General features: G+C 33.3%; 1 protein-coding gene across 1 annotated transcript in view; it reads right to left on the bottom strand.

The window, feature by feature from the left end:
- Positions 1 to 14,665, bottom strand: part of LOC107090302 (AT-rich interactive domain-containing protein 5B-like) — a 49,377-nt gene extending 34,712 nt beyond the window's left edge. The window contains exon 1 of the mRNA XM_015383611.1: positions 14,460 to 14,665. Coding sequence (XP_015239097.1) covers positions 14,460 to 14,480 — 21 coding nt within the window. The 5' untranslated portion in view covers positions 14,481 to 14,665. The remainder of the gene's footprint in view (positions 1 to 14,459) is intronic.
- Positions 14,666 to 15,187: the final 522 nt, after the last annotated feature.

The following is a 15,187-nucleotide window of genomic DNA, read 5'->3' as shown; positions in this document are numbered from 1 at the left end:
AGAAGAGCGCAGTCCTAGGAACAGCTAAGATACTGCGCAGAACCCTCAAACTCCCAGGCCTCTGGTAGACCAATTTCTCCCAATCTCATCCGATATGCTTCATCCACTTTGAAAGCAGCTCAGGATCCTCAGGAAACTTAAATAAGCCAACACCATCCCTATGGGGGTAAAAGAAAAAAGCTGCAACCCAACTTGAAGCCATAGCAGTATTGAATCCATGAAAACTTCAGGAGCTGTCCACAACAAAACAACTGTTCCAACTCTCAGTCATTTTCCTGTATACGTGACAACAGTTTTCTCCTTCAATCACTAAGCTGCACCAGACTCCTCTGAATAGCAAAGATTTTGTGATAAAAGCTTTTTTTTTTAATCAATACTAGGAATTGAAAGCTCAATATTTATCGGGCAGCAGAAAAATCACGATATATCGGCAAATCTATTTTTCCCCACACCCCTATTGATCATCTGTATTAACATTTTGTTCAACAAAAAAAAAAATAGTAGAAAATTTCAACTTTATTTCACAAACACTTTAAAGTTAAACACATTATAAGCTCGATAGTAATTAACGTCTATTTTGTTTCTAAGTTTGTTGTCATCTTTCAAGATTGTTCATTTTGATTTCTTGCAGATAAAAATACATTTAGACTTTAAACTATGTTCTTTAGGACACATTTTCTCTGCTTTTTTACTTAGCATAACGGTGATTTACATACTGCATGTAGAACTGCTACCAGTAGTAGTATTGTTGCCATCACTACTTAGGTGGAGAAAGCAAGACAGTGTGAAGCCTTTGTTACACAAATCTTTTGATGAGTTGTTTGAATCGTAGAGATGCAGGGAAGGCAGCTGCTCAAGGACCAGGGGCCCAATGTGGTTAATTTAATATCAAGGGGCCAAGAATTCCTGGTGGCGCCCCTGGTGTTGGATATCAATCACAGACTTGCAAACTGAATAAACAGAAATCTTATCATTAACAACTTTGTGATATCGCCAAACATCTATTAGTCATCTAAACAAACATCACATCATTATAAATCTTGTAATTTATTTTCCCGCTTATCACATGTATATATGCATCAAATCATTCCTGAATGTGTCTGTAAATAGCAACTAAACCCACATGACTTTCATCTATCACAAAACTGAAATTCAGTTATTGTGGCGTTTTCTAAAATTAGAGGCACAACGTTTATAGATTATGTTTATTTTGAGTAGCCTATTTAATAAATCTTCAGCTCAGTTTGCATGATCAGTGTTTCATTTGAAGAATTTCAAACGCATTAACTGAGCACTGTATGAATTTCCCCATGTGGAACAATAAAACAGGTACACCTCAGGCATATACAGACATCTAAGAGCTTGTTGTCTCGCTGCTGCTGGTGAATAAACCTGCACGTTTAATTTCTCTTCTTTCCGTCAGAAAGCATTACTACTACAAGAAAATGAAACACAAACAACTGAGAACTGACAAAGCTCTGTTTTTTTTTTTTAGTAAACTAGATCCTATGAATAAATTCTGAGACAAAATTTTAGAAAAAATAAATAATCTAAAGGATTATAGGACGATAAGACACCATTTTGGATCCACGTTTTTTTTTTCCTGAGCTTACTGCTTTGTGAGACATTCACCTTTTTTTTATATTTTCAAAATACTAAGAAGAGGCGATGCAGAGGTTATCACCCTGGAAACCTAACCTTGTTTCATCAATGTAAGATATTTCAATAAAAAACTATTATTTATAGTATAAATAAATAGAAAACATTTAAATATGCTTGAGAAAGGTTTTAGGGTTTTTCTTCTTTTTCCTAATACAGCCTTTCGTTTTCTTTAAACATTAAAAACAAAGGAACTACAACCAGCAAGACTAATTTAAACAGAAAAACGTATTCAAGCTGTAGGATTTTTAGTTTAATGCCACATTATGTTTGTCCTTTTCAGTGGTGAAAACTCTTCAATAGAAAACCCTGTCATTTTAGGTTCTGTGAGGAGTACTAGAAAGCACACAGCACAGAAATTGATTAATATTTGGCTCTAGGTTACAACCCTTCATGGTGATGATGTAATCTGAGGGGACTCACATTTCACCACAGCCTTGAATCGCAAAATGTTGTTGACATCCTAGGCTTCAACCTTAATACTTTCACTGTTAAAATAAACAAGCTGGTGAAATTTATAAATTGCTTCAAATCACTAAATCCCCAAGGGCTATAATTAATTTTCATTGTACTCTGCAATTCAGTAAAATATAACCAGACTTTTTCATGCATCTGTAACCAAAAACAATATAAGAAGCTATGCCTAATTTATCTAGATATTTAATAATTCAAATCATTTACTTCTATCAGAGTCTCCTCTCCCATCATGTTTTATTTAAATAAAAAAACAAATGATAACCAGGTAACCATGGAAGCAGGCACAGAGAATATTGCACTTATGTTGTCATGCAACATACCGTTACATTTCTTTACACTCTCCATTTTATATTGAAAAAAAGGAAACAAAAGAATATGTTTTTGGTTTTTTTTAGCTTTTGTTTCCTGCTATAGATTGAGATCTTTTAAAAATAACCAGGATGATGAACTGAAAAAACGAGCACACGTGCTTTTTTATATAGAACATGGCTGACAGGATGGGCTCAGTTTTTACAGCCCCACACTGCAGCAGCCTCAGAAAGGCTGCTGTTGGCTTAAACTGAAATCCATCACGCAGCCCCAGCTACTCTGATCTCCTGTTTGCAGCTGAAAAACAGCACAAAATGTGAATTACAGCAGCTTCTCAGGAAACCTAAAGAGCAGCCCTGAAGCTGGAATCTACAGGCTGCAAATGATATCAAATATCTTACTGATTTTTGTAAATGACAAATGTAAACTCGATTACTGCATGATTGCTCGTAATTTAACCAAATTAAATCCACTTTGTGCAATGTAAATATAATTATTGCTTTTCTACAGCAAGGTGTCAAGTCTTTATTTCTTTACATTAATAATTCAAGCTAACAAAAAGCAGAAATGCCCCATTCAATTCTCATATATTGTACAAAGAATTTGTTTTCACAAATTAGACTCCAGAAAAACCATTAAACCGACTACTTGTTTTCTACAGTCACTGTCCATGTTTTCAACAAATAATGTATAAAAAGGGTAAAACTATAATTATTTAATATAAAACAAAAATGCTGTTTAGTAGCTGTTTAAGAACAGCATTATCAAATAGCAGAATTTAATTAGGTCATGATCCTGAGAAAAGAATAACTAGAGGGTTGAATTTCAATTAAAAAAAATATGAAAATGTAAGAATGAATATGAGCAATTAACAAAAATATTTGGGGAAAAGGGAAATTCTGAAAAAAAAAAAAAAAAAACACATTATAGGGTATACCGAATATTATTTAATGCTTAGAAAGAAGCAGAACTGTTTTGCACTTTGCTTAACTAAAATAAATAAGCGAAACATGCCTTGATTCTAAAATGGGGCTATTATCTGGTACTTCCCATTAATCGACTGCAACACTTAATAGTCTCTTCATTTAATTAAAAAGATCAAACAAAAAATTTGTTTTGATGCTTCCTAGACATAAAATTTCAAAACCTTACAAAATGAAAATGATAGATCTGAAAGAGAACTTGAAGGTGCCTTTATACGGAAAGAGAATGATGCAAATGGAGGGAATGATTACCATGTTTCCGGTATGTAGAGTGTGCAGCTTCAGTGCATATTTTGGCGATCAGAGCGAAGCTGCATTGGGAGTATAACATTTTTAAAGAGTTGAAATATCTTTTGATGAAGCAGGACGGACGGAATTTAACCTTAGCGTCTGCAACCAACAAGCAAAATTTGTTTTGGGTGTGAATGTACCTTTCGTCCAGGAATCGTTTCTGCATGCCTCTATCAGAGTGCTAAATAAAACAAATATGTTGAAATTAAAATAATTATGAAATGAGTTGTTTGGTACTGCTAGTTTTACATGAACTAAAAAAAGTTTATTTAATCTTTAAATCTTTTATATTTTTATTTTACATGATTATCCTAATTTCTTTGATTTGCACATCTCTGTAGCAGCTCTAACATTCAGTGTGCAGCTCATGGGCTTGGCTTTTGAACTGAGTTTTTTTTTTTTCCATATTAAGTGAAAAGCTATAAATCAGGCAGAGGTCTCTTCCCCCCCAGCTTATTATCCACATGAAATAAAAGACCCAGTGTATGAGCTGAGGGTGTGGTCGACGCCGGAGAAGATTTACAAAACAAAATGCATATAATTTATTTTCTCTGCTTTCCAGCCCAGAAATAGTCAGCAGAGGCGTGTTTCCAAACTGCAGCTTCTCACTAGCAACCAGTCGTTCCTGTTCTGCTTACAGCTGCTGTGACGCCAGCCTTAACCTCCTCTCTGCTGTTTAAAGGCTGAATATTCTCAAATTTTCATTGCCCCTCCTTCCCCAGCTTGCCCTCCCCCTATTGTACCCACCACAGGCCACCCTCCCCCCAGCCCAGACCAGCCCTCAGAGTGCTGCAGACCAGCAGTGGCAGGCCCAGGATCAGTTTTGCAAAGATAAGAATAAAATGCCACAGCAGAGCAGACACTGTGTAAATCAACCTACACCGAAATGTTTCATTTTGAAATAGCTGCTCTACTCTATTAATAAATTACGTCACCGTGGAGATAAATTTAAGGACCTTTGGGAAAACTGAGATGGAATTAAGCACAAATGATAACAATAAGAGCAGTTCAGAGTCGCTTTTCTGTATTCAAACTCTGACGTTCCTCTAATCCAACTGAGGAAATATTAGCAAAGGTCAAATTGACTCCATATTCAGCTGATGTGAAATTACAGAGCTACAGCAGACTAAATTAAACAGAGCCTCTGTGGAAAGTTTACGACTTCATTACAGACATGCTGACTGTAAGACACAAATATCAGACCAGAAGAATTACTAAACAAGAACTAAAGAACAAGCACAGAGACATTAACAGCATGAAGTTATGACAGCCTATAAAAAAATCTTAACTAATTTAGGAAATCTAAATTCATAATATCTCCAATTTGAATTGTGATTAAATGTAAACATGAAATAGAAATAAAATAATCCTTTTACTGAGAATAATTTCTCACCTCTATTCATTTTAATTATCAATGAAGTAATGTTGCACTACTTTAAAAACATGATTGAACCAAATTGTTCTGTAATGTAACCAACAGTTGGTTCACATAGAGCTTTCAACTGTTTTATAAAACACCCTTAAAGAGTTCTGAACTTTTTTGTACATCGTCTCGGAAATGAGCATCCTTTAACATGATTAAATTAACACACAATAACTAAATAACTTACTTTGTGGTTCAAAGTAAGGGTTTAACCGTAACTTAGGGTATTAAGGTATAATCAAAAAGGAAATAATGACTAACATTGTATGATAAAATTATCTTTACACTTTATAAAAGTATTTTTTTCTATTGTCAAAAAGCAAGAATATTAAAGTTAGTCCACTTTCTTCAAATTCAGATGTTTGGCTACACTTCCTTGGTTTTTGGTTGAATTGTCTTCTAAACTTGGGTCCACCATCTCAGACCGCTGGACAAGAACTAATCATATGTTTGTTCCTAATGATGCCATCTATTTGATAAAATATACCAGTGCAAAGCAACCAATCACCAGTGCCAAACTGTACTTCTTCTATGGTTTGCACGTTTTTCAGACTTTTCCATGATGTCACACAAGGAAGCAGCCTGTGCAAGTTGTTGGTTTAAAAATTTGTCCAAAGGTGTGCCAACAATTAGTAGAAATATTAGTTAACTTTGAAGAATGCGCATCAGACCCACTTTTCGACTGTGCAGCTAGAGCAGCAGAGATGCTTCAGAGCTAAACTTGAACTAGCATCAAAAATGAAGCAGCACGTTCATTTTTGCTGCTTCTGCTGCGTCTGAACGTAGCATGATAGATAAAGATAAATGCACATTAAATGCTCCGGCTCCTCTAAGTAAAACTTGCCAATTTATTGTGATATTGATTTGAGGTCATATCGCCCAGCGCTAGTCTGAAGCACACTACAGCGATCATATCAACTGTAAACATCAATGTAAAAAAAGACAAAAGTTCGAGTTGCTGACAAAGGTACTAAATTATTGGATAATTTAAGCCAAAACCTGTACAAAAAACATAAATATTACATTTATAAAGCACAAAGCTAGGTAAAAAACTTGACAACAAAGTTACACTGAGTTACTTTATGGGTCTTGAAATTGAAAATGTACTTTTGAAATCCACAATGCAATAAGAACGTGACTCTTCATGCACCCTTCTGTTAGTGACCTCACTAAGAAGGACCCTGGCTCTATCTGTACCGATATAACCCAGAAGAGGCTGAGATTTGGAAATGTCCATCTTAGAATTTTGTTGTTGTTTTCCGCTGCACATCCAACCTTCAAATGATTAACTATTCAAAAGAATAAATTCTACGTTAATGCATTATAAGAAATACTTTATTTGGGATAATCTGATTACTGAATATTCATCCAAATAATCAATAGATTACCGCATCACAACAACAAGCTCCAACTGCAGCCCTTCTGAACAGGTATTTGAGTTTTTGCTATGGCTGCCCCAAAATGTAGACCAATGCATACCTATCCATAAATCAACACTGCTCAGACCTACAACATTACCAATATATCCTCGTAACAATATCATTATATGCAGAAATCATATTACTAACGACTGTTCGGACAGCTATATCTGCTGATTAATATATTCCAAGAGTTATGAACTTGCATTTTCATGCTAATGTAATATTTTGCCAGTTGGACTGAATGTCCCTCCAGCAGATGTTCGCTCTGGACAAAATTACATTCCTCAAAATGCTAAAAGTCAGTAAGCAGGAAGCAAAGGTGAGAAACTGAAAAGATGATAATAGGAATATTTTACAGCTGATAAGTAAACACCTTTATTATGACCATCTCAATATTTAGTATGATGGCACAGTGTTACTCAAAACCCAGAACTTGCCTTTAACCGGGTTATGACTAATCTTATGACTAATCTTTTTGTTAACATTTGAATGAAGGTAAAACAAGATACCCTCTATTTGACAGTTAAGTCGTACAATTATAGGTAATTTATGCGAAAATGTTATTTTAAGTATTTATTTTATTGCCTTGCTAAATTGTGAAGATCTTGTGTCAACTTTAATGTGTTGGGAACAATAATTGTATCTCAATACTGCAGATTTCTGTCACTGGCTCCAAAAATTAATGTTATTAATATCACTCAACAGATTTTATTTCTTTTTCTTACAATTATTTTATTATTATTATTATTATTCAGTATTGCTTGATGTGTTAATAAAACTTGAGACCTGTGTAACATCTGTTATCATGTTACATCTGTTTTTATCATGTAAATGGAAAAAGAAACATAATATCCAAGAATTGGCCTATGGGGTTGGTTCGACTGATTTCGAAATTATTGGTTATGACCTAAAAAGCCCGTATCAGTCAATCTCTAGTGTCATAGCTAAGGGCAGAACCAGGCAGGTAATTCAGCTTGTTACTAGAAACCCACATTTAAAAATGACAGCCTCACACAACATGAATTAGGTTCATTTTATTTTTTTTAAATGTGCTATTTAAGAAACTCCATAGTGCCCAGGGCTGCAACTAAGGATTATCTTGCAAATCGATTAATCTGTTGATTATATTTCCGATTAATTGATTAATAGTCGGATAGTGAAAGGTTCCTTAAAGAAGACTTTTTATGAAATTAAACCAGGTGAAACTACAACTTTTACATTTGAGGAGTTCTGGATAGAGCATATTGACAGATGAAAAAGTTGTTTTTTTTTTAATTTTAAATACTAAATTTTGTAATAATTACTGCTCTAAGGGGGTTGTCAGCTAGATATATGTTTTAGAGTCTCTATACTCCAGGTAGCGATTACTAAATGAGTTGACGATTACTTCAATAATCGATTAATCACTATTAATCTGATTAATTGTTTCAGCACTAAGAATGCCCCTAAATCTTTTTGTGCCCCTTAATGTTTTTCATTTGGGTGCTAGTGCTCCTGGTAAAAAAAAGCTAAGGGTACAGCCCTGAGAAGAAACACCATATAGTATCCGTGTTTGAACCATGAGTCTAAATCAGATATAATTGCAAGGTATACTCCATGGACAGGAAAAGGCATAGAGGAAATAAAAGGTACATTTAAAAAAAGTTGAATATTTTATAAATGTAAAATATTTGTGCCAGTCATCTCAAAAAGTAAAACTCATGTATTATATAATCATATAATGCCATTATGGAAGACATGGCCAAAACATACAGTATATCACAATATACTTCTTAAATTGGGCTGACATGATACACATGATATAAACATAAACAAAAACCCCAGAAAGATGCCAGCAAATGAATCCTGTACAAACTTTTGACAATTATTTTGCCATGTTTATAAAACTTCTCCAATATATTTTAAAAATATCTGTTAAAAAAATGCACATAAAATTACAAAGGTGAGTAATTCTGTATTCATAGACTATAATACATACTGAAATATCAGAAAAGTTGTAGCAACATTATTGAATCAAATTACTGGGCGATCTATGTTAATCCTGAATCCTTGTCTAACACTATAATATAATTAGAGTGATATATCATAAGCATTTTTCTATTTGTGCTTTTTTTTTTTATTGGTCTAATGTGATATTTTCATGAGACTGGTTTAGTTTTTTTTCCTTTACATGTGAGCATAAATAATCAAAACAACAAGAAATTAAAGCTTGAAATATTATACTTAAAATAAATCTCTGTGAGTTTCACTTAAATAAAAAATAGCACTTTTTTGTAATATTCTAATCCTTATAGGTGTAAATATACTTTAAAGAGAGGCTTTATTAATGTGAAAAAAGGGATGGATAGATTCCACATTTCATGACCAAATTTGATTTTTTGGCAACTTCATAACTCAAGTGAGAGGTTCTCTTTATATTTAAGAGACAAATATTGTTTATCTTCCTGGTTTTCATACAGGTAACCTAAAGTCCGTCTGTCTGTCTATCATTACCATTTTAAAGACCAAAAGACCTCAAATTAAGTACAGTAATGTCAAAATTACTCTGAACTTGTCTACATTTTAGGGTTGCTGATGTTTATTTAAAAAACTTGTTTTAACTGAAATCTTTCAATCATAACATTTCGTATATTTTGCAGATCAATATTTTTGCATCCGCAAATTATGTGATATAATAGAGATGAAAAAAGGTTTTGCCTGGTTCACATTGTAAGATGATCAGGACAATTTCTGCCTGATCTTCCCCTACTGAGATACTCTGATAATTGTGATGGCTCTTAAGATAATCTTATGAGATAACCCTGCTGTGTGAGGAGCGTTTACATTGATCTAGTCTGCTCAGAAGGAAGCCCAAACTGTTCCAAAATCAAACCGGAGAGAACCAACAAGTTGGGATTGTCTTGGCTCGATATCCCAGTGTGTGTGGTGTTACTGAGCACAGACGAGCGTGCAGCCTGTTGAATGTGACTTGTAGCCAATCAGAAAGTGATATATATATATATATATATATATATATATATTTATTTATTTATTTATTAGGGATGGAACGGTTTATGAAAACCACCCGAACCGTTTAGTTCGACAGTCTCGGTTCGCGTGTGTTGCATTCAGTTCATGCGCTGCTCCTTTTTCTAATAAGTGAAGCGTGTACACTCCAGAGCAGAGGGTGACGGTACTGCGACCAAAGCCAACCACCAGTAGTAAACAAGAAGAAGAAGCGAAGCAGCGTAGCCAGATGTAGCAGAAAAAAAAGCAGCAAAACATGCGGGAATGATTCAGGGTTTCCGCGGATCATTAAAAATAATTACAATTCATTAATTTTTTTGGATTTTTTCATTAATTTTGTTAATTTTTATGGGATTTCGGGGTAACAACCGTGGATTTTGTGAACCGTTCCACCCCTAATATATATATATATATATATATATATATATATATATATATATATATTTCAGTTCAGCCTCTGTTAATTCTGTCTACACTTCTTTATGGTTTCTCTCTGAATTTGTTTTGAATTAAATCTGTTTTCTTGTGGTTGACTTTCTATGTGGTTAACATGATTGTATGTAGTTGTACACCACACCCTGTAGGACAAAACTTGTTCTATCCATCCATCTTTAATTTATATCCTTAAATCGCCATGTATGGGGTCTCTTGGATTGAGAAAAAATATCTAACAATCTTAAAATCTTGCTGTGTTAACCTGGCAAACTCACTTTTAATCATCCACAAACCTGATTAAGATTTTTTTTTAATCCAACGAGTTGAACCACACTGATGAGAAACTTATTAGACAGAAAAAAAGACAGTTAAATCAAAAAAGTAATAAAAATGAATAATCAAATAGGCACAGAAAAAATATTGCCCTAATTACAAATACAGCTTTTCTCTTTAACCTGAGATGTCTTGATTTCTAATACAATAGCGATATTGCAGCTTTGAGCATTGACCAAAATGAAACTGACCCGACACAATATCAACACGAATCATACAATGGAATGTTAGAAAAAGCTCTATCAAACTATATCACTCAAATAAAGAACAATAGTCAGCTAAAACTGGTATGAAAAAACTGACCCATTTATAAACAAATAGGTTACATAAACTTTAACAGAGGCAAAGTGTTTATATCACGATGCTTATAAAACAGATTTTGGATGCAGGCCAAAATATTCCGATATTCGTTCTTTCCTGATATCGGACCCATTATCGATACCAATATCAGATCTCTACCTTTATGATCAAGCCAGTGTGTCCTTAAGCTTACTATAATCAAACTAAAACTAAACATTTAAACACAATAAAAACAACTTGAGTCACTAAAGAGGAATCTGATCCATTCTAACTTAAAAGCTTTCAAACAAGAGGAAACTGTCCAGATCACACCTTTGACCACTGATAGAAGTATCTCATGCACTTCATGGTACTAATTTCCAGGAACTGTTGGGGTTGATCATGAGATATATATCACTTAGGATTACATGATAAAAATAGGACAACGATTCCTGAAAAAAATAATAATAATTTCTGATATACAAACAAAGAAGCATCTGGATTTGTCTTTTAGGTGGATTAATATGCAATAGCATTTTAATGGTTGAAGTAAAGTATCTAAACATGAATATAAATAACCCAGAAATGATTTCTGGGTCGCATATTTCTAAATCAGTGTTACAAATTTCAATATGCAACTGTGTTTTTAGTCCAAATATTGGGCCCTGGATGAACAGGGGGAGACGTGAATATTTAAGTTGTATTAAAACAAAACAAAAGGCTCAAATGAAATTCCACAAAAAAAGCATAGTGTAACAAAACAAAACTTAGTAAGGAAAGTTCTCAACAAAGTTAAAGTTCCCTGACTTTACTGGAAAAGGAAATAAAAAAATTATTATTTTTTTGAAACAAAATAAAGAAGTTCAGTCTTGATAATCAGAAGTATTTACAAGTTAATCGTTTTAGGACATTTACACGTATATAATCTGGAACTAAAAAATAACTCAAAATAAAGGTTTGTTTTAAATATTGTATTTTGTTAGCAAGGAGATGATTTGTTTTTCCAATATAAATTTTGCTAGTGTTCATCAAAATCACCCAAACTGAAGTGTCAACTCTTTCAACCATTTCAATTCATTTAAAAGGTTTAAAAATTGCTTAAAAAGAGGAAAATATATAGATTTTATAAAGCTCAACACAGCAATACAGCAAACTAAAAACTCACCATGTCAGTCAGTGACAAAATTACTATTATTTTGTTATTACTAACTTACATTCATATTTAATTTAAATGTATTTGTTCATCCCTGTTTTATTCTTTTATGCAAAAAAGTAGATTTAACTTATTTTATGTAGGGCTAAAACAAATAGAATAGAACAGAAAATCCCTTTTTTGTCCCACAATGGGGAAGTTCTGGTGTTTACAGCAACAAAAGATTATAGAAAAATAAATACATAAATAAATTAGTGGATTAAATGTGATTAATAAATCAGTGGAAAATATTTCTAATCAAATCCTCCTTACTATTAAAGTAATTAGGACAGAACCCTCAAAATAATGACTTTTTCCATTTAAGAATAAACCTCATAATTTTTTTTTACATGTTTCTGTCAATTAATATTACATTAAAATAAACATTTATTGTTGTTGTTTTTTCAAAATTCCAAGCATTTGCTCATTTATAAATGTTAATTTACTAAAAGCATATCTTTTGATATTAATCAAAACAACAAAAAACAGATCACTCACATACTTGATTATATTAATGACCTTCCAAGCCATTATTATTTAAAAGATTTAAAAAGTATATGAATTGGAAATGTAAAAAATTTGGAATTTTTTTTCCCCCTCCGGAAACTGAATTACAAACTGCGTAAATACCATTTACATCAAATTACTTAATGTTCTTATTTTTCATCCCATTACCCTTTGGGTAACATTTGCTTACATTTACTCAAAATTACAGAATTTGGCAACACTAATTAATTAATTGCCTACTTGCTTTTGTTTTATTACAATGAAAAAAATGATTCTCCTGACCTTCAAAAAAAATACCTTCTGTATAGATTTTGCATTAGTTTACATTTTTTCTATTTTTGCAACAAAAACATAAAATGGCTGCCAGTTATTTTTTGTGCACTTAACCTTTATAATAATTTCTTAATACTTTAAAAGAACAACACGTTCAGGCATGAGCTGTATTATAGAACGTGTGCTTGTCCCGTATTAGTGGCAGGCATGTTGCTCTTTTACTTTTTAAAGGTTGAGCTCTAATTAAGAGAAGGGAAACAAAGAAAAAAGGCTAAAAGAAAGCACATTATATGCTGTTTAACTCCTTAAACCTGGAGTGTGAATGTATTTTACACAATTACAGTGACAATGCAATATAAATGCTGTCATAAAGTAAGCAGGCTGTGTAATAAACATACTATTATGCAGTGTGGCATTATGGATAACAGAGCCCTAGTCTTTTTTTTTTTTTTTTTTTTGAACTGGGGGAGGGCCAGCTGAAGCATTGCTCCAGCCTAGCGGCAGGCAGGAAAATAAAAGCCACATAATATAATCTGAACAGTGAACACACACACACAGGAATTTAAGATGGAAACCCTTAATCTGCACCATGCCTGCGTCAGTTCTCGTGATATTTCTCAGATTTGTTTTTTTTTTTAAACAGTTTTCAGAACAAGACAGAAAGAGGAAGGAGGGGGGAATGAAACATGAATATTAATAGAAAAAAATGTCTCCTGTTTTGCACTGTGAATAAATAAACCAACAAATAAAACCCAGTCAGCACTACTGACCTTGGCTATATCCTGTTATTGAAAAGAACCTGACACAAGGGGAAAACAATATCTATCAACAAAATCTAAATATTTTAAAAACACAAATCAACCTGAAATACAGATATTTATTAGTTTTTATGGTGTAACTGCCTAAAATATCCACTGCTATGTGTGTCCTCTCCATATTTCCTGTTTTTTTTTAAGGCAGGACAACCTTATTTCAAGTACAGAAATGTACACAATATCAACATTCATCCATAAAAACTCCTGGAGACAAAATGTCGGAGTGGATTTTCTGGTAATAATATCAATATGCTGCTTCCTATTATTATTTCAACACAACTGCTGCTCCACCTAATAGTCCATGTCGAAAATTATATACATCTATATATAGATATATATAGCTATACATATATATATCTATATATTGAAATATATATATATACATAGATAGATATAAATCACCAATGTGCAATATTGCGTCGGTGAGAATAAATTCTTATAAAAAATAAAAATGGCGACGCGGCGGTTAGCTAAAAATGTGACCGAGCTGAAAAAAAAAAAAAGTTTCCTGATATTTTCAGGCAGGGTTAAAAAAAAAAAAACAAAAAATTTTTTAAAAAAAAAAAAAAAAGGAGGGGGGTAGAAATTTTTATTTTTATTGCAAGCTAATGCGGGTGGGGGTTGGTAGCCAGGAGACTAATGTCGACACGACATTCACACACAAAGAAATTAATCATTAACATGGCGAAAATATCTGCGATATTAAACTGAAATTTAACGACTAGCTTCCAAGGGACAACCCCGGAGATATAACCGTCTATTCGGGCCTAAAATTCACAAATATCAACCGTTTATATGCAACCTCCGGCGGTGGGTGAAAAAAAAAAAAAGTTCAGGCTAGCTGAATAAAGTTGTAATTGCAGTCAGAGCAACTCTCGGTAGCTGATATGGGAAAACAATCAATACGACACGGCTAAAATCGGCTTAAATAAAGGCGGAAATTGACTTAAATTTGCTCTGGCATTCGATTAAAATATCCACGCGTCAATGGATGGTAAAATCTGCCTTCAGAAACGGACAAAAACGACATATATTTAGAAATTATATCGGCGTTACCTGTATTGCATTGTGCTCCATTGCAGTCCTGCATTCCCTCTCAGTGAGGCCCCCTCTCTCCGGTTACACCGCCGGGATACGCCGACACGCAAACAAGCGCACCACAGAGGAGGCGAAGAAAAAAAAAAGCGCTTTTCTTTTATTCCCTTAAAAAAAAAAAGAAAGAAAAAATGGGTGGAAATGGCACAGGATCTAGGTGTGGCCAAAGTTTGCCACAGAGAACAACTCTATACGAAATTCACATTTAAAGGGGGGCATATTTTACTTAACTGACATGACGTATTTCCGATTGAAACGGAATACGAGGGCGGGGTTAAAAAACAACAACTATAAAGATCGAATAAAATTTCCCAACATTCTCTTTTATCATACAATTCGTATACATATTTGAAAATGTCAAAACACCGTGTTTATACAGCCAGCCCCCCTATATTGACATTAATTGAAAAAAATAAATACATTCATAGATAACAACTTTAAGACTCTTTGCTGTGTCTGCTCAGATCATTAAAGTAAAAAACAGAACTGATACTGGTTTGGAGTAAAGTTCCACATATACCTCTCAGTTTTCTACCTCATTATTTTTCAGCCTCAAATATGTTTGCAAAGAAAAAATAGAGAGACAGGAAGGGGATTTGAATAAACTCAACTAAATACATTTAAATTATAATTCTCTCAAATTTTCATACATGCAGCAACATGCTTAAAGGAAACTGACGGATTCTTAT

Source organism: Cyprinodon variegatus, unplaced genomic scaffold, assembly GCF_000732505.1.
Source record: "Cyprinodon variegatus isolate N-32 unplaced genomic scaffold, C_variegatus-1.0 Scaffold288, whole genome shotgun sequence".
Classification (NCBI taxonomy): Eukaryota; Metazoa; Chordata; class Actinopteri; order Cyprinodontiformes; family Cyprinodontidae; genus Cyprinodon; species Cyprinodon variegatus.
The sequence above is the reverse complement of the archived record's forward strand: the minus strand, read 5'-3'. Positions and strand labels throughout refer to the sequence as shown.